The 21,304-nt window shown below is 43.3% G+C and overlaps 2 protein-coding genes across 2 annotated transcripts in view; both read right to left on the bottom strand.

Moving 5' to 3' along the window:
- Window positions 1–13,745, bottom strand: part of dicer1 (dicer 1, ribonuclease type III) — a 71,374-nt gene extending 57,629 nt beyond the window's left edge. The window contains exons 1-7 of the mRNA XM_080783427.1: window positions 13,606–13,745; window positions 5,683–5,736; window positions 4,071–4,204; window positions 2,452–2,738; window positions 1,496–1,658; window positions 867–997; window positions 35–169 (exon numbers count right to left, since the gene is read on the bottom strand). Of these exons, the coding sequence (XP_080639553.1) occupies window positions 35–169; window positions 867–997; window positions 1,496–1,658; window positions 2,452–2,565 (543 nt within the window). The 5' untranslated portion in view covers window positions 2,566–2,738; window positions 4,071–4,204; window positions 5,683–5,736; window positions 13,606–13,745. The remainder of the gene's footprint in view (window positions 1–34; window positions 170–866; window positions 998–1,495; window positions 1,659–2,451; window positions 2,739–4,070; window positions 4,205–5,682; window positions 5,737–13,605) is intronic.
- Window positions 13,746–18,124: 4,379 nt separating this feature from the next.
- Window positions 18,125–21,304, bottom strand: part of clmna (calmin a) — a 66,843-nt gene continuing 63,663 nt past the window's right edge. Inside the window, exon 13 of the mRNA XM_080783661.1 lies at window positions 18,125–21,304. This exon is cut by the window's right edge and continues 877 nt beyond it. The gene's annotated coding sequence lies outside the window, so the exon portion shown is untranslated.

The raw sequence follows: 21,304 nt of genomic DNA, 5'->3' as shown, positions 1-21,304 counted from the left end.
TGGGTGGTCTGTGATGGCCAGGGGGGGGACTCACCTTCATGATGTCCCGGTATGGGTGGTCTGTGATGGCCAGGTGACACTCGTCGAACACCACCAGGTTGATTTGAGACAGTGGTAGGAACCCGTTGGTCAGAACCAGCTGGAATATGTGGCACGTCATTACCAGCACCTGGCAGGGAGAGAGCCAGAGGAATGTTTTTAATTTTTATACAATACGACAGAGGAATGTTTCTATACATTATTACTTGAGTAATGTAAAATGTTCAGTACTTCTGAAGTCTGAAGCAAATATTGTTACTTTCACTCCACTCCAATAGAGCGTCGCAGTCCCGCCCCCCTCGAGAGACCCGGAAAATAAATCCCCGTTCATTTTCCTCATAGACTTTTCAGAAAGTATTTATTTAAAGACGTTTTTACGCCGCAGACAAAGCCAACTCTTGTCGTGACAAATCATGACAACAAACGGCAGGTTACAACACTTTTTTTTGTTGTTTTTCTTCTTTGTAATTATTTGTTTGGTCCAAAATATTGTGTTTGTTGTCATGATTTGTCACGACAAGAGTTGGCTTCGTACGACGCTTAAAAGGTCTTTAAATAAATACGTTTTGAAATGTCTATGAGGAAAAATGCATTGGGAAACTATTTCCTGGGCCTGGCGTCGACACTCTATTATGTGACAACTTTAGTTACTTTGTGGATTTAGTTTATTATTATTATTATTATTATTACTACAAAACATACATTAATGAAAACCCCTGCTACTGCTGCTGATGAATTCATGTACTAAACCCAGGCGAAATGGCCCTTGTGGTGTGAGTCTAATGTATAGGCCCCGATGAAGAGGCTCCTCTCCTCCTCCTCCTCACCTGGTTTTCGGTCATCTCTCGGGTCCACTGCTGCCGCGTCCAGGCAGAGGTCTCCTCCACGCTGGTGTACTCTCCCACCTGGAGGTCCGAATGGGTCCGGACTGTAGCCGCCTGCTGGACCACGGACTGAACTGCAAAGGCAGGGATACCATTATTATTATTATTAGACAAATAATACCATTTCCTTTCATCGTTTCTCCCAGATCTAGGCCTCACGCACACGTAAGACACACTTATGTCCTGTGTCTTTTGTGTGTCATGGCCGCCTCGATACATTTCCAATGGGAGTCACATGGTTCCATGACACAACCTTGTCGCATGGCTGTCTTCTCCCTTTGTTTATATATTGTGTTTCGTTTCCAAGATAGATTCTTTTACATAATAGATAGTTAAACAACTAGTCAACCAGTAAACTAGGCAACTAGTCAACTAGTAAAAATTACTAGAAGTGAATGCCCTATATCAAACTGAGGGTCCTTGAAATTAAAAAAGGCTGAACACTCGTCTAAACACCACAAATGAGTGGAGAAAAACATTAAACAGGGTGTATTTTTTTGTTGTTGTATTGGTAGACAAGTACAGTAGTAACAGGTATGCTTTATTTATTATCAGGTCCTTGTTTCTCTTACCTGTATTCACCAGAAAGACCGTCCTCTTTCCATTTTCCCGGAAGTCTCCCCGGATTTGGTGCGAGAGTTCTTTTGTCAAGAGTACTGCAATAAACGTCTTCCCTGAGCCAGTATTCAAGCAGACAATAGTGTTGTGTTCAAGAGCTGCTTCAAGAAGTTCAACCTGTATCGGGTTGGAAATTAAAAAGATAAAAAGGTTTAAAATGGATTAAGCAAGAACAAAAAGCATGGCATAAAAAGTAGTTATCATGAAACATGCGTAAGCTAAGAACGTAACAGTGGAAGGTTCATTGAAGGTTTGAATGTTCGCTCGTTAGGTTGATAAAGAGCGGGCGAAACACGCTGCGCTCTGATGGAGACGGATATCTCAATGTTTTTTTTTTTTTAATTAATTAGAAACAAATGGTCCGGATGTTCACTCGACAATTCCTGCCGAAGTTCGAGTCCTAAAAAAAAGGTCTAGGGTACAGCCTTACCATAGGACAAAGGAAATATATGTTTTTCCACACTTGCTGGCTAAAATAGTCTCGTGCACAAATTATGTGTCGGGTCGTGCGTGTGACTTGTCAACAAAAATATAAATTGACTGCTACAATAACCTTAATAATGGAGACAACACAATAAATCAATATGGAAGGTGTACGCATGTACTATGTGTACTACCGGTATGTAAACTCTTCATTTCCACTTTCCAAGCCATTCATTTGAGAAATAATTTGGAAAATGAAATGAAAACAAATGGAAATAAAGTGGTTTCTTGAGGTGAACTATTCCACGCTAACACGTGTAAAAGGTTATTTCTGTCCCTAGTCATGGTCAGGTCTTCTGCGGTCCAACGCCTCAGCCCAGCTAATTGGGACCGAATAATTACACCAGCTTAAGATGTTTCACATGTTTGGGTATAAAGAACAGAAACAAAGACCAGGCAGCGGGCGGCCGGGCGGCCCCTTCCTTGCCTGATATTTCCTAGGTGTGTAGATGTTGTCATGGATGGCCTCCTGTTGCCACGGCAACCCAAAGAAAGGCCCCATGGGCGAGGAGGCCGGGGTGACCAGCTGCAGGCCTGCCATGCTTCACACACACACACACGCACACACACACGCACACACACACACACACACACACACACACACAGAGAGAGAGAGGGGGGGGTGGAGGTAGGGGGTGGGTGGGGGGGGGCTGGGCTCCTCCAGTCGTCCACTTATCTCATTTCATCCTTCTCTTTCCTCCTGTTAAAAGTTCACTGGGGGAGAGAGAGAGAGAGAGAGAGAGAGAGAGAGAGACACCCAAGTACAGGTTAGACTCATATCGTCGCGTATCGCGGGGCACTGTTATATCTGTATTTTTAACCTTTTTGAGTTTGTTTCTGTTTGTTTTTTTCCGTAAATGAACAGCCCTACTTTATAGTCAGTATCTGCAGTGTCGACTACCTTTTTCCACTGACGAAAACTACATGGAAACTAAATAAAAAAACTAAGCTATGATGACTAAAACTAAGACAAAATATACTGACAATATTGTGTCAACAAATTAAAACTAGACTAAAGTAGACTAAAATGTTAGGAAGGGACTAGTGGACTAGAAGAGATCCAAGTCATTTTTTTACAATTAGTTGCATGCTGAAAATAGCCGACCTACGAGTTCACAACGCCTCGCGCTGCGACACATTGTGAGCTTGTAGATCAGCTATTTTCAGCTAGTGTAAAATCAGTCATTACGACGGCAACATGACTGTACCTCTTGAACCACCTCTGTCCACCTCTGAACAGCGCTCAGCGGGTCAATGGAGACCCAATTGGTCTCCGGTTCCAACTCCGGCGATGTTGCAGATTTACCCCCTTTACCCCCCCTGGGGTTTAAGAGGCGGGACTGTGACGCTTTATATGGTGGCATTTTAGGCCAACAGTCCCTGGGGTGTACAGTAACAGTCCCTGGGGTGTACACAGTAACATAACCTGAGCAGGCAGGTTTCCTCCTTCACACACATGGGCGTGTTGCAGCGACTGAAGGTGTGATGCAAAACAATCAGCCTTTTCAGTCTCTCTGTGTGGCGTGAAATGTGAACTGTTTTTGGCAGCACATTTCGATTTCAGTTCTAGTCCATAGTCTCTTAAATAGTTTATTTAGTTTTACTCACATTTTAGTCACCCCGGAATGTTTTAGTGTTTTAGTCTAGTTTTAGTGGACTAAATCTACAGTTGATTTAGTCAACTAAAATGTATTTTGGCGGACCTTGATGCCGTCGTAATGACTGTTTTTTTTTTTCACTTGCTGAAAATAGCTGATCTAGAAGCCCACAACGATTGTGAGCTTCTAGATCAGCTATTTTCAGCATGCAAACAAATGTAAAATGACTTATACTGGATCTCTTGTCCACTATAGTCCCTTCCTAACATTTGTTTTTTTATTTGTTGACGAAATTGTCAGTATATTTAGTCTTAGTTTTAGTCATCATAGGTTAGTTTTCATTTAGTTTTCCTCAGTGAAAAAAGGTAGCCGACGAACATTTTCCGTCTTAGTTTTAGTCGACAAAATCAACACGTGTGTGTAATGTGAAACGTTAGCGTATACTCACAGGTAGGGCCAGAGGTACCGGGCAGGCAAATAGCACTTAATCTGGGCTTCATGATAGATTAATTATCCCTCGATCGACTCCTGACGAGGTGCCCCGCCTGCATCTCCCTCCCGCTCGCAGCTTATTGACCTGACCTGGCAACGCACAGAATGGGGACAATGAGCATAAAAACATAACATCTCAGCTTGACCTGACCTGGCAACACACAGAATGGGGACAATGAGACAAAACACATAACATCTCATGACTCCAAAGTTTGAACGATGCCGTTCCAAGTGTCTTAGCTGCTGTTAGACATACAGCCAAAACCAGTTGGGAGAATACTTCACAGATTCAATTCATTCATTCATTTATAGTCGAGACAAATTTCTGAGATCATTCACATTTGTGGAAGACGCTTCTAAGCGTGTATTCTGCTGCTAGTTTGACCACCACAAATACTCTTACATCTTAAAAATAAAAAAATACAGATCTACAAGCTCACAACTGAAGACATTCTGGCTTCTATGGAACCCAAATGACTGAAATCAGTCAAGGGGACAGGCCTATTCATAGCACCAAAACGGTGGTCAGCCTATGAGGTGACACCAAAACAGTTTGTCACCTCAGGCTCATATAGGCTGACCACCGTTTGGGTGCTCACCTTATCACCTAAACTTGGACTATGAATAGGTCTTGACAAATGTATTCATCTACTAATTTACTTGGATGAGATTAGATGAGATTAGCCGTTTGTCTGAACAAAAACAAATGGACCTGAAGATAAGCACAGGTGATGGCCATATTCTTTTTATTTTATCTTTTGTTATAAATCTGATGTTAACCCATTCTGACCGGGAACCCGTTTTGGTGTTAGCATCATGTTATGCTTTAGCTATTGAAAATAGCAGATCTACAAGCTCATAGCGCGCCACCGAGTGGCGCGCTACGAGCTTGTAGGTCTGCTATTTTTGAAAAATCGAAGAACGACTGACATTTTTAGAATCTGATCTCAGGTCAGAATGGGTTCATCAGACCAGTGTGTGTCCAGTGGAGAAACCTCGTATGAATCTGATCTCAGGTCAGAATGGGTTAAGAACAGTTTCCGCATTTGCACAATGTCAAAGGAACTTCCCAGGAACTTCCCACTGGCCTCCGTTTCACATTCACGATAAAAATCAGGACTCCGTAATCCCTTTATTTACCAAACAAATGCAGCAGGATGTGAGGATGGAAGTCTGACGGGCCGAGAGGAACGTTCAAGGTGAAGATGATGTCAGGGTGGAAACACAACAACACGTGCACTGATTTAAACTCGGACAACATCCTCCCCAGCTTGGCAGGCCCAAGGAAAATAAAACATGGCCACTCTCCAGCTAACCACCTAACATCTTGAATAATATCGTCTCTGTTGAGGTGGAAACCTCATTCAAACGTCCGAAAACTGGTACTTTTTCAGGATTCAAATTCAGAAGTAGTAAAAGTTAACAGATGGACGAGCTCAAAACGTGTCACTTTTTCGGCGAGTTTCGAGCTTGCGGAACTGCTACTATTGATGCGTTAATTTCAGAGAAATCACCGGACAAGATCAATATTTTTATTGGAACAGAATGTTAGAAGAAACCAATCTTACCTCTCTGTACAGAAGGGCAGTGGTGGTGGGACTTGGAACTGGGGTTGCTCCGCTCTGTGAGAAGACAAACAGAAAGGATGGCTGAGAAGGCTGACATTTTTTGACACGTTTTCAAGGCTATTTTTTGAAAAGGCTTCAATAAGATTTATTAGATTTATACTTGGCTTCATGGCTTATGAATTCAACGTTCTCAAATAGAAACTTTAATCAAACCCAGAGGGTGTTTTTCTTTTTTTTTTTTTATAAAGTTTTTGTCGAAACATCACTGTATTATCATACTAGCCTGGCTAATATGCCAAACCAAATCAGCCGTTGGCAAAAAAATGTGCCTACGACAGTGTGATTTGAGTATGGGTTATTAGCCAGGCTATTATCATACATCATCTCATTCTGGCCAAATCACAATTCGTGTCCTCACTGTTGTCTTCAATGTTTAGTGTTGAAGACACCAGCTCAGTGGCCTTGTGGTTAGAGTGTCCGCCCTGAAACTGGGAGGTCGGGGTTCTATAATCAAAGACTGTAAAAATGGGACCCAATGGCCTCCCTGCTTGGCACTCAGCATAAAAAGGGTTGTATTAAATATCATAAGATTTTAGTCGACTAATATCTACAGTTGATTTAGTCGACTAAAATATATTCTGGTGGGCCCTGATGCCGTCGTAATGACTGAATTGCTGAAAACAGCTGATCTACAGGCTCACAACGTGTCGCAGCGCGCCGCGTTAACTTGCGGCTTGTAGATCAGCTATTTTCAGCATGCAACCAAGTGTAAAATGACTTATACTGGATCTCTTGTCCACTAGTCCCTTCCTAGCATTTTAGTTTTAGTCATCATAGCTTAGTTTACATTTAGCTTCCATTTCGTTTTCGTCAGTGGAAAAAGGTAGTCGACGACGAAAATGTTTCGTCGACGAAAACAACACTGCTAGTGGGGACCCCCTGGAAACCCCCCCCCCCCCCCCCTGCCCCCTCGAGGACCCACTCTGAGGATCACTGATTCAGAGGTAACTATCCAACACATAAACCTGAGGACCCACTCTGAGGATCACTGATTCAGAGGTAACTATCCAACACATAAACCTGCAGACGGACCCACTCTGAGAATCACTGATTCAGAGGTAACTATCCAACACATAAACCTGAGGACCCACTCTGAGGACCACTGATTCAGAGGTAACTATTCAACACATAAACCTGAGGACCCACTCTGAGGATCACTGATTCAGAGGTAACTATTCAACACATAAACCTGAGGACCCACTCTGAGGATCACTGATTCAGAGGTAACTATCCAACACATAAACCTGAGGACCCACTCTGAGGATCACTGATTCAGAGGTAACTATCCAACACATAAACCTGCAGACGGACCCACTCTGAGGATAACTGATTCAGAGGTAACTATCCAACACATAAACCTGCAGACAGCGACGGGCGACCTTTCAACACTTTCCCCCCCGACGGACGCAACAAGGCCCCCAAATCAAGACCACACGTCTCTCTCTCCTCTCCTCGCCCGCCCGACCACCGCTGTGTGCCGCACAGCTGCAACCAATCCACCGGGGGCCACTAGTCAGCCAGCGCAGCTCAGCACAGACAGACAGACACAAGCCTTCATTTTTAATGGTGCGCCGCTCACACAACATTTGCTGCTGGTTAACCCATTCTGACCTGAGATCAGATTCTAAAAAAATGTCTGTTTGAAAATGACAGTTTTCTGAAAAAGCTATGTTTCTGTCACTCGTTCTTTGAAAATAGCAGACCTACAAGCTCGTAGCGTGCCACTCGGTGGCGCGCTATGAGCTTGTAGATCTGCTATTTTAAAATATTTTTCAATAGCTAACACCAAAAGGGGTTCCCACCCAAAATGGTTTAAAACTGCCGACCTCCCCCCCTTCCTCCTCCTACATCCAGGCACTAAATCAGAATCTAACCTGATTATTCACCGGGGCTGACTGCGTCCCGTCTCTCCCCCCCCTGAGAATGAAAACTATAATGAGGCGCTGATGGGAGTCCTCCTAAATATTCTATGCCAAAAGGACCTGTTCCATAAAACAGGGCAGTAACTTACAGTAATTCACAGAAACACCTTCATGCCCCGCATGGGTGTTGGACGGTGGCCTACTGGAAGTGAGTGAGTGGAAGAATAACGTCACGTCTTTGACACTATAGCGACATTTATTGAACCCATTTTGACCTGGGAACGATTCTATAAATGTCTTTCTAAATCCTGACACTTTTCTGAAAAAGCTATGTTTCTGTGTCAGTCGGTCGTTCTTAGATTTTTCAAAAATAGCAGATCTACAAGCTCATAGCGCGCCACTCGGTGGCGCGCTATGAGCTTGTAGATCTGCTATTTTTCAATAGCTAAATTATAACACAATGTTTAGAACCCCAAAATGGGATAAGAGTCAAACTACGGTGGTGGCCCAGATAAACGCTGCCTCTGGTTCGTCTTTGAAATGAACTACCAGCCCTTCCACATCATTTCCAGCCCGTCTTGTCATCTTTATTTCCATGACATAAAGCACTGATGTTGCACGTCGTGCTGTGTCCAGCCCAGCTTAATCTGGACGCCTGGGAAATGCTGTCCGAGGCTGGAGGTTGAATCATCACTACTGCATTATTAGGAAATGTCCTCGTTTTGTGGGTCAAGATTATGATGGACAGGACAGGACCGCCAGGGCCAAGATCAGGGCGTTCATTTTAACTGACATCCAGTGATGGCTTGGAGGAATGATCTGGCTGTGGCAATAAGTAAGTAGCCTTGCCGAGCCATGAGGCCCATAGGGGCAGGAGCCTATCTCCTGTTTCTGTAGCGTGAGGCAGCTTGATGTATACAAGTACACCCCCTGGACATGACACTAGTATGTCGCAGGGACTTACTTACACCCCAATCCAACCCTTGATGCTGAGTGTCAAGCAGGGAGGCACTGGGTCCCATTTTTACAGTCTTTGGTATGACCCGGCCAGGGATTGAACCCCGACCTCGCAGTCTCAGGGCGGACACTATAACCACAAGGCCACTGAGCTGGTGGCTGTGGCAATACATCGGTACAAACAATGTGCATGTGCTGAATTGAAACATGTTCTTGTTATAAAGCCGTGGTTCCCTCAGGGGTCCTAGACAGCCGTTCTCGACCGAAAATCAACCGATAATTCCCAGTAGGTTTACTTATTATATTACGCCGATCTTATCACGCCGATCGGCTCGCCTGCCTGGAGCCTACTGGCTTGTGATTGGCGTTGATGACACGTTAACCGATCTTATCGGTCTAGTCAGGTCTACTGAGCCTACTGACAATGACAAGCCTCCCCTAAACTTAAACGCAAGCATGTCGCAGAGCGGTCCTAATTATGTTCGCCAACCTTAATCCTGTCGTTTGTTTTGTTTTTCAGTCGGGCAGAGCATGCTCATACTCGTTGAAAACAATCGTACTGATCCTAAGTGATCACTGCGGTCTTGTCTAGTATTGATAACAGTCGAATCGGGTGACATGAAAATGTTTGAGATCATGCTCGCCCCTTTTCCTTTACCCCGTCACCACCTCCATAAAATCCCAAACTCACTCTTAGTTAGGCAGCGGGCATGTTTATCCCATTTTGGGCGGGATCCCCTTTTGTTGTCAGCATTATGTTATGCTTTAGCTATTAGAAAAATAGCAGATCTACAAGCTCATAGCGCGCCACCGAGTGGCGCGCTACGAGCTTGTAGGTCTGCTATTTTTGAAGAATCGAAGAACGACTGACGTAGAAACATTTTTCAGAAAACTGTCAGGAGGTAGAAGACATTTATGGAATCTGATCTCAGGTCAAAATGGGTTATTTCAGCTTGAGCCAAGACGATAGAAAGAGAGGCCAACAATACAGATAAAAAGAATAAAACCATTCAGCTGTTTGGGAACACAGTCTGACAACTTGGAACAACAAATATTGAGCAAGATTTATGACACTGTGGTCGGTGTCACTCTGCACCACGACGAGGCAATACGACCGCACAGTTTGATTCAACTGAAATGCAATACCAAGTGGTCCACTTACTACAGCGAAACCAAAGGAACAACGACGCAGGTTCAAGGAAATCTACACAGTATTGCGTTTGTTTGCCTTTTAGTATAATAAATGCATTGTGTTTACAAAGAATTTACTTTGTAAACACAATGCATTTATTATACTAAAAGGCAAACAAACGCAAATTTAACCAATCTTGGATCTCAAATTGACCAAAGTCATTGTGATTATTATGATTCTTGCCATAATCAAGGCGCCCAAGCCAATACAAGACCCCCCTTGTATTGGGGAAGCTGGTGAACTTGCAATTAACCCGTTTTGGACCGAGGTCGATTTAAAAAAAGGCTTAATCTAAATACTAACATTTTTCTGAAAAACCCAGTGGTGCTCAACCTTTTTCATGTCAAGGACCCCCAGAACTATCTCTATTGGGCCACGGACCCCCATCTCAAAATATGTAGTTCCACTTCCAGGGACCCCCCACCAGAAGCAAATATTTCCGTTAAAAATGTTCGCTCTGATATATATATATATATATATTCAAAGATTTGCGCCACATTTTCGCAACTTTTCAAAAATAGCAGACCTATACAAGCTCGTAGCACGCCACTCGGTGGCGCGCTACGAGCTTGTAGATCTGCTATTTTTCAATAGCTAAATTATAACATATAATGTTTAAAACACCAAAAGGGAGTTCCCGCAGCACCTGAATCGACCGGCGATCATTAAATCCCGTCAAAACGGTGACTTCAACACTGGTCACCAGCACGGGGCGGGAAAACACTGGAACTCAACCTTTTCAACCGCCTCTATCAACTCTGACTCACGAGTATAAAAGATTAAGCTCGGTCCTTGAACCCGCGCCAAATCAGGGGGAATATATAAACCAGGCCAAGCACACTTTGACAAGTGACATAAACAAGAGAGCCCAAGGAAGCCTGCCAGAGAAGCTACACCACGCAGCACGCTGCAGATCCTTGCAAGCAAAGTCAAAACAAACACATTACGGCACGGACACACAAGTCAAGAGCATCAATACTTCCAGGAGAGAGACCAATCTGTCTTTTTGCAAAGAGAAAAACCGCTGTCAAACATTAATCTTCTCCTGTATAGCGCCAGTAGTGCATTTATACGTCTCTCGCTCTCGTACCTTGTGTGTTCCTGGGTCGAGTTCCAACAAAGCTTTCATTAAGGGAGTTATTGAATGATTACTACGGCATTACAAATTAAGCACACTGACTTGTTTTGCCTTTTACACAATTCAAGCAGTGGGGTGCCACAGTGGCGAACCAGATTAACACATTCTGACCTGAGATCAGATTCATACGAGGTTTCCACTGGACACACACTGGTCTGATTAACCCATTCTGACCTGAGATCAGATTCTAAAAAAATGTCAGTCGTTCTTTGATTTTTCAAAAATAGCAGACCTACAAGCTCGTAGCGCGCCACTCGGTGGCGCGCTATGAGCTTGTAGATCTGCTATTTTTCAATAGCTAAAGCATAACATGATGCTAACACCAGAATGGGTTCCCGTTCAGAATGGGTTAACACAGTAGTAGCACGGATTGAAACGTGTGACTGACAGCATTACCTCAAAACAACACTAGCTTGGGGCTACAGGGACCCTTGACAGGGGTTCGAAATGGAGCCTTTTATCCATCCATCTTCAACCGCTTATCCGTAGTCGGGTCGCGGGGGCAACAGCTCCACCAGAGAGCTCCAGACTTCCCTCTCCAGAGCAACATTTAGTGACTTCCTCCTGGGGGGGGATCCCGAGACGTCCCAACTAAGGCCAGTGAGTCGATGTAATCCCTCCATCTGCACCTTGGGTCTGCCCCCGGGGTCTCCTCCCAGTGGGACGTGCATCGAGGACCTCCCTCTAGGGAGACGCCCGAGAGGCATCCTAACCAGATGCCCCGAACCACCTAAGCTGGCTCCTTTCCAGGCGAAGGAGCAGCGGCTCTACTCAGAGTCTCTACCGTGTCACTGAACTTCTCACCCCATCTCTAAGGGAGATGCCAGCCACCAGTCGGCAAAAACTAATTTCGGCCGCTTGTATTCACAACCTTCATGACCATATAGGTGAGAGTAGGAACACTTCATGACCATAGAGGTGAGAGTAGGAACACTTCATGACCATAGAGGTGAGAGTAGGAACACTTCATGACCATAGAGGTGAGAGTAGGAACACTTCATGACCATAGAGGTGAGAGTAGGAACACTTCATGACCATAGGTGAGAGTAGGAACACTTCATGACCATAGAGGTGAGAGTAGGAACACTTCATGACCATAGGTGAGAGTAGGAACACTTCATGACCATAGAGGTGAGAGTAGGAACGAAGATTGCTCGGTAGACAGAGAGCTTTGCCTTCTGGCTGAACTCTTTTCATCACAACAGTGCGGTATACAGCGACTGCAATACCGCCCCTGCCGCTCAGATTCTCCGTCCTCCCCTCACTTGTGAACAAGACCCCGAGATACTTAAACTCCTTCACCAGGGGTAGAGGAATATAACTCTCTCTTTGAGAGGATCTTTTCTTTTAGAGAATATAACTCTTGTATAACTCTTTCCTTTTAGAGGAATATAACTCAACAAACAAATAAATAAATAAACAAACAAAACAAATAGAACTGAATGGACCTGGCACTCTCAGAGTCGTATGGATCATTGAAATACAAATGAATAAACACGTTAAGAGAATCAATGACAAAGAATATGGTAACATAAGGATCTGCACTAAATCACATTTTAGGGATCAAATAATTAAGTTGTATATGGTTTCCATGCATCTCATGGAATAATTGACAAATGTACTAGCAAATGTCCAGCAATTTCATATTCACACAGCAAATACCGGTAAGTTAAATCACATATTGCAACTTATTAATGCACTATTACTAGAAATATGGAACTGGAGCGAGAGACCACTGTGAGTGAATCAGCAACACCAAAACACAATATGACCCAAATGTGGACGATGAGATATAATACAATATAATTCATTTATTTTAAATAGATAGCCATTTGACAAAGAGAAATGGCTTCGGAATTCAATGGCCCTTCTGTCAGACTGTCTGTCAACCCAGCTAAATATAAAATATACTCAAAATGTAACAAACACAAAGGTCAGGTGATACAAAAAAGATATATAGCCTATATAAATATTGCTACAATAAACAGCATGCAAACGGACTTGAGCAAAGCACCGTTCGTTTCCACATGGAATGGAACCTCTATTTGGTGTGACAAGTGTGCAGTTTGTGAACTGAACCAAACAGTCCCTCATGCGGTGCTGCGCCGACATCGGGCATCTATCCAATTCTGTGACTTCAGAGGGTCGCTCTCTCGACTCATGTCTTATTATATTTGTATTGCTTTGGATGAGAAAGCCCGTGCATTTGTTAATTCACTCACACCCATTTCAAGCATGTTTAATACATGGCAGTGCGGAGTGGACGGAGTTATTTTATGAGTGGTTTTTTTAGATTAAGTAAAGTGTCAAAAGGGCCAAGCAACTAAAACAGCGACCTCTGCGTGGTGGAGTCGCAGAATTCGATAGGTCGCCGACTTCGGTGCAACGGCGTCGTTAATATGAAGACAGATGCTAAAGCTAGTAGCGACCAGGCTAACTAGCATGGGGGGGTAAATATCATGATGGGCTAATGGGCTAACGGCATGCTAACCAACCTGCTGCTTTATTCCCTCCCTCGAACCAAACACTGTGTTATTATCAACGCCACACACACACACACACACACAGTGCAGAAAGCAGCATGCTGCACAGTTAGCACGCTCTGCTACCAGCTAGCCTCTATGTATACATACAGACACACACACACACACACATAAGGCCGACGGGTCGCACACACTTGTCTGAACAGGCGTTTATCATCCAGCTCGTCTCACCAGAAAGTGGTATATGTGTTTATTCGGGGCTGAAATGGCTCCGCCTGACCTGACGCCCCCCGCCGCTCTTGCCCGTTCCCTCCAGCCGCCGTGCGGTGCCGATTAGCAGGCTGTGTTGCTCGTCCATCCACCGCTATGGGACCACCGCTTCCTCCTTGCACCTGGGCCTCAGTGTTGCCACGTCCTGTGTCACGGTGCGTGTGTGTGAGAGAGAGAAACAAGCAAAAGCAGACCCAATGAAAAATAAATAAACATTTGAATGATCCAAGATTTGTTTTATTTCTCATTTGTTTGTCCAACTGCAAGTATTGTTTATTGTTTATAAGGATCCCCCATTAGCTTTTGCCTTGACAAAAGCTAGTCTTCATGGAGTCCGACACAGACAAACATTTAATATTTAACAAAGGCAATACTTACAATTTGTATACAAACACTAACTCAAAATAAAACATAGTAAAATAAAATAAGAAATAAAAAACATAGGAGAAATAAAGAAACACTTTCATTTTCAACAAATTATACATTTCCCCTGGGGTTACTACAGGATGGTTTACATAAGGTGTTCTTTTAACTTGATTTTAAAGATGACTTGTGTATTTGTATTGGTTTTACACTTTGGTAGTGCATTCCAACCTATTACAGCTCTATAGATAATAGAAGATAATTTGTTCTTGGTTTAAGTGCCACCAAAACACCCGAACTGGCTTGTCTAGTCATATGGTCATATAAGTAAGTCTGGCTTGACTGAGAGAGATGTTGAAAATGTCAGTGAACACCTATTTTAGCTGCTCTGCACATGAGGGTTAATAATGCTGGAAAATGCCCTCTTAACCTCAGTGGTGGATAGCTGGGGTCAGTGGCGTGCACAGACATTTAGAGGGGCAGGTGCTCAAGTGAAAACCTTGTGCAGCGCGTGGAACCGGCCGGTTGCCTTAATAGTGTGAGATTTATAGATTGTGGGGCATAAATAACATATTAGAAGCTTATTTTTTATCAATAATTGATCAATGTCACCATGGACCACATACATACTGTACACTGTACGGTTTTTTTTCTCGTTTTTTTTCTCCAAAATGGCATATTGCTGTCCAGAGGGCAGGGTGGTGCTCTAGCACCCCCTAGTAGTCTATCTGTGCATGCCACTGGCTGGGGTACCTGGTCTGTGTGGGTGAGGATGGAAATCTCTGCGCCTCTCTGTCACTTGTGGTCCTGTGGACTCGAACCGTGTGTAAAAGCATATACAGGTTGTCAGGAAGGTATGGACCGGTGGGGACGTCATGGCTGCGAGGGCCTCCGTGCACTCTGTGTGTATAGGGACCCCCCCACCCTGACAAGCACTTTAGTTGGAATTGCCTGCATTACATTTATAGTTTCTCCTTCCAAGAGGTAGAGGGCTCAAGAGGTAGAGCAGGTCGTCCAATGATCCATGGGTCGGCGGTTCGAATCCCGGCTCCTCCTCCTCCTGTCTACATGTCGAAGTGTCCTTGGGCAAGAAGACACTGAACCCCAAATTGCTCCCCTGATGTGCTGGTTGGTATACCTTGCATGGCTTCCGCTGCAATCGGTGTGTGAATGTGTGTGTGAACGGGTGAATGTAATGCACAATCTATGTAAAGCGCATTGGATAAAGGCGCTGTATAAATGCACCATTTACCAAGACAGATAAATATTGTAAAACTATAGCCGTACCGGGTCAGGGTGGCTCAGTCGGTATAGCGTTTGGACCATAAGGTCATGGGAAACGATCATCACGGGCACCGCCATGTCATGAGTAGCATGGCTTTGGTGCAGCAAGTATACTGGGAGCTGATGGTAGGTGTGGAGCAAGCAAGCACAACACACCAGAGGGAGCTCCACTGTATACTCTCCCATGTACCTGTCTGTTTAAATAAAGTCCACACTCACAAACCACAACCACATGTGCAACCCAGATTCGGCTCAAAATGGGATTAAACGAATTAGGCTCTTAAATTAACGAGACTTCTTATTATGCCACCACTAAAATGGGGAACGCCCTAACCTGGCTTCTTGGCACTGTCGGCATTTCTTTTGTGGCATATAGAGGTGTCTAATTAATTTAATCCCATTTTGAGCCGAATCTATTCTGGGTTGCATGTGGTTTGTGAGTGTGGACTTTATTTAGACAGACAGGTACATGGGAGAGTACAGTGGAGATCCCTCTGGTGTGTTGTGCTTGCTTGCTCCACAGTCCACACCTACCTATCAACTATAGGCCTACTTATTACTGCATAACTTGCTGCACCAAAGCCATGCTATCTGTCGAGCGAATCAGTATTTATGAGACTGTCCTATACACAAAGCAAATAGACATGGTGCGTCATGATGGTGTACTGTACAATAAGAGCATACGGGTGTGATTTTACTTTTTCATATTAGAAGTGTATATTTGTACATCTTAAATATTCTGAATCAGAACATTTCTGATGAATTGAAAATGGAGGACCCTGATGCAAACAATTAAGTCTTAGTGCTTTTCATGGTTTCGTCCTCAAAGGAACAGTTTGTTTTTGTTGTATTGACTTGTGCTTTTGTTTGAAATGTACCCATTCTAGTACATATATAGGCATAGGCTACGGTGAAATAAAATGTTCAATCAATCAAGCAATCAATCAAAAGCTTATAATAAGCAGACATGGCAACGCTGCTGGGCCTCCGCTTACGCAAAATATAACGGCTGCGAAATATAAGATGCGCTCACGGCGTAAGGCGTATAGCTGCTGCATGATGGGGTCTGGTAACACGTGGGTCTGATGTGTGTGCAGTGGTGCACTAGCGGACAGCGGTGTAAAGTAACTAACTACATTTACCCTACTATACTTAATGTTGAGGTATTTCTACTTTCATTATTAGTATCATCAATTTTCAAAATATGAAAAACACACACACACACACACACACACACAAACAAACATGTATAAATTACTCCTAAACATTTTGCCAAACATCACACACTCTCCTATCCTCCTGGTGGAGACCTGTGTGACCACAAGTGAAGGAGTGCAAAACTGTAAATCTTTGCGAGTTGTATTTGAAGCAGTGAAAACACAAAGTGAGGAAACCTAAAATACACGTGACGAATGATGGTATGTGTATGTGTGCCGAATAATGTCATGTTTTTACTTCCATAGTAACTAGACTTCATATATCTCCCTCCATAGCACATGTTGGCCTCTAGGTGGCAGCAGCACCACACCACCCAGATTTTAACATCAGATTACTGCCTATATGAGCCATTAGATTAGAATGTGTTACTTTTACATACATGTACTTTTATGTATGCACGGCTTGGGAAGCCGTGGATATGCACGGTTTAGGATAACCGTGGATATGCACGGCTTGGGATACACTTACTTGTCTTCCTTCTCAGAATGCATTTCTTTCATGTGGATTCCAAGGGATTCGATTTCCCAAAAGTTGCATAACTGATCTGACAGTTCCTGTTCCTCTCCGACGCTGATGTGCATCACTTCAATGTCCACAACTTCAGTTATGATATTTAGCGTGGTGACTTCTCCTTGCACCAGCCATCCAGATACACTTTCCAGTGCAACTAGTTCTTCATTCAGTCTCTCCATTATTCCTGTGACCATTTTCCAATATTGGTCTCCGCCAAGTAGGACTCCTAATTCCACTGCATCCATCCATATGATTGGTACATCTGCTATGGGCATTCCTTTTGCTTCCAAGTCCCTCCTTATCTTTCCGTTTGGCGCTTTAATCATAATAAATAAATAATAAATGGACATCAATGCTTTGATTTGATAGACAGACAGACAGACAGACAGACACGCACAAACACACAGTCACACACACGTCCTTGACATGAAAAGGTTTGAAACTAGACTTCATAATATCTCCCTCCATAGCACATGTTGGCCTCTAGGTGGCAGCAGCACCACACCACCCAATGTTCCAATGTTTGGAACTATAGCCCATAGCACCCCACTTTGTCTCAATGGGAAAGTTCCAATGTTTGGAACTAATAACTATAGCCCATAGCACCCCGCTTTGTCTCAATGGGATAGTTCCAATGTTTGGAACTAATAACTATAGCCCATAGCACCCCGCTTTGTCTCAATGGGATAGTTCCAATGTTTGGAACTAATAACTATAGCCCATAGCACGCCGCTTTGTCTCAATGGGATAGTTCCAATGTTTGGAACTAATAATTATAGCCCATAGCACCCCGCTTTGCAGCGAAATCAAAGATTGTCACCACTCTCATACTAGATTACTCTGGGGGCAGGCAGGCCTATGCTCCTGTATTTTAACATCAGTTATTATGGTGGTACTTAAGAGAACCAGATACAGTATGTACTGAGGTGGTACTTGAAAAGGTTGAGAACCACTGAACTATATACTATTCAATAACTCTCTATGAACTGGTTTACAAGCTGTGCAAAAAGTCAAACAAATGAATCCTTACAGATCCAACAGTGCGGTCAGGTTTTAAATGGTCTACATTGCACAAGAAATAAACCACAATTAAGTGACAAAATAGGTCAGAACATGTGTTTATTTAGTGCACTCGACTGGTGCTTCTCAAACAATCGGTATATGAACAGAGATTCCGACCGGGGCCTGTCGTATATCATTCTGTCCAGGGTGGAAACCTTGTCATGTCCACAACCGTTAACTCTTCAGAATTCAAATAAAACATAGCAAAAGCAGCAGATCTATACAAGTAGGCCGTTCAATTTATGATAAAAACACGAAAAGTGAGAATATGGAGTTAAGAGGTTTCTGCCCGACAGCAACGATAATGTTTACTATTGTTATGTATCAGACTTTCAAAGTCAAATGGGGTAATTGTGTCTCGTAGGCTCTCTCTCTCTCTCTCTCTCTATCACACACTAAAATTGGGCTCTCATTATGCTAATGAGTTTCACTCTAATCTGTTTCGTTCTTAATTCCATATGCGTGACTTCCGGACGTGCACCAGTGTTGTTTTTGGCAGCAAATTTTGATTTTTGTTTTAGTCATAGTCTATTGAATAGTTTTAATTTAGTTATATTCACATTATTTTAGTCACCTGGAACGTTTTAGTGTGACTACAAGTCGTAATGACTAGATTTTACACTATAGTCCCGTTCCCAGCAGTCTAGTTTTTAGTTGTTGACGAAATTGTCAATACATTATTTAGTCTTAGTTTTAGTCATCGTAGCTTACTTTTCATTTAGTTTCCATTTCGTTTTCGTCAGTGAAAAAAAGGTAGTCGACGAAAATTGTTGGTCATAATTTCACATAAACAACACTGCGGTGCACCGGTCTATAGGCCTATAGTTTAGTTTAGTTTAGTGGAAGCACACAGTTGTCTTATGGGACAACACTATGGTAAACATGGAGTTGACTGACTGGACAACACTATGGTAAACATGGAGTTGACTGACTGGACAACACTATGGTGAACATGGAGTTGACTGACTGGACAACACTATGGTAAACATGGAGTTGACTGACTGGACAACACTATGGTAAACATGGAGTTGACTGACTGGACAACACTATGGTAAACATGGAGTTGACTGACTGGCAGTTCGGTGTGTGGGAGAGGGGAGTCGGTTGTGCTCATTTGGACGGAGGTGTCATCGACGGACTGATAGGCTGTAAACAGGGATGGTTGAGAAAAAATAAAAATAAAAGTACAAAAAATAATAATCATAATAGTGCTCCGTTTTGATGACGTTTCAAAATAATTTCATTGTAAAGCATTCTTCGGACAAGCTCAAGCTCAGCTAAATCACTGTATATATATATATATATATATATTTATATTTATAAACATTTATCACATGTAATCATAAAAGGTTTTAGAAATCCATTCATATGTCTTATAATAACGCATTAGAATATTACAAATTATCCATTTTGCCACAACTATATTACAATATAGGGCTGGTTGTGACCATTACTACAATAGTTACTACACTGTTTAAAAAAAAAAACACGGGTACCATATCAATGTGGGGTTGCGGTATAAGCTGTGTACTCTGAATTAATTTGAAACACTGTCTCTTTGGCAGTTCACCCCAACTATGTTTCAAAAGTGCAACAGACACGCTCCCAAAAATCAACAGTTCGTTCTTCGTTGCAAAGAAATGAACACAAACACGGACGGAGTATTGTCTTCGTGTGTGTCTGCCTGTTAGGTCCAAACCAATGGCCCCCCGAGTGATTACGTGAATTTACAAAGTCACCAAACCCCGCAAAACATTGTCAACAAGGGACATTCAAATAGGCCAGTGGTTCTCAAAGTGGGTTCCAGGGACTCCCCAAGGGGGTCATTGAGGGGGTTCCAATTGGACCCAGGGGGTCCGGCCCTTCAGGGGGTTCCAAATGGACCCATATACAAGTCTAACTCTGAGAGTGCACAACATGAAATTGTAATGGTGTACCCAAACCTTTTCATGTCAAGGACCCCCAAAATGACACTCATTAACCCACGGACCCCCCATTTGGAAACACATGCCAAGGACCCCCATGAGAGAAGGTGTTTTTTACGGTTCTACAGGGGCCCCCGGTTTGACCTCAATTAGGCCCTCTATTTAATGGCATTTCTATCTCTGGAAAACACCAACACAAAATCTAAACTTAAATTTAACTCTGAGAGTGTATACAAAATGGTTCCAACTCTCTGAGTTACAGTCCCATAATAAGGGTCCAATTTTGGTTCCAAAATCATTTAGCTGGGGACCCCCTGGAACTCCCCTCAAGGACCCCTATAGGGTTATGGGGGAGTCCTAAGTTTGAGAACCCCTGAAGAAGGCCATTGTCAAGCTGCATTGTACATCATGTCTTTCTTGACTGCGTCTACATAACAGTGTGCGCTATACTATACAGTACCGTCATATAAGCTTATCAGTGTTTTCAGTCGCTCGATCTGTATCTCTCTCTCTCTCTCTCTCTCCCTTCCTTCCTGTACACTAATAAACAACCAGAGATAGAGAGAGAGAGAGAAGTACAAACCTTCATCACATCTTTACAGTATGAGTACAGTATGGGCAGATTACTTCAAGCTGCGGCAAAAAAGCACAACAGAACAGTCAAAAGGTTTTTTTTTTTTTAGGTTTTTTTTTAACGCTCTATTCATTTAACTTTTCTATCATTCAACTTGTTAGAAATCGTATTGAAAAAAAAGAGGAAAAAAAAGGGCTGAAATAAACAAGGTGAGGCCAGCGTGCGATAGTCGATCTACCTTTCGGTGTGGAGTTAGCATGTTCTCCCCGTGTCTCCTCGGGTAGATTCACGACAACAACAAAAAGACATGCAGTAATCCTGGTCTCTAAAACTGCCTGATGGAGGGGAAAGGAACTGGTTGGAATAATGTGTTCGTCCAACCGGGGAAATACCCCCTCCCTGTCAGGTGAAAAGAAGCGGCCTGCTCTGTCTCCTCATGCACTGAAGGAAGCATGAGGTCCAGTCCGTTGCTCTCCCCAGGTTGGCGGAGGGAGTGTAGCGTCCAGGATTGTAATTAGATAATTGACACCGGGTGGGAAAAAAATGGTTACAAAAATCGTGGGATAAAAATAAAATAAAAACACTCTCTGAGATGCAGAGAATGTATTTCTCTGCGAAACGTTGACATCGCGAAGCGATGCGATTGATGTCGTGGCGTGAAATAACCCGTTTCGCGTCATCTCTTCAAAAACGGCAAAGCTTCGTGATTTTACCGTGAAGG

Source organism: Protomyctophum bolini, assembly GCF_963924005.1.
Source record: "Protomyctophum bolini genome assembly, chromosome: 15".
Classification (NCBI taxonomy): domain Eukaryota; kingdom Metazoa; phylum Chordata; class Actinopteri; order Myctophiformes; family Myctophidae; genus Protomyctophum; species Protomyctophum bolini.
The sequence above is the reverse complement of the archived record's forward strand: the minus strand, read 5'-3'. Positions and strand labels throughout refer to the sequence as shown.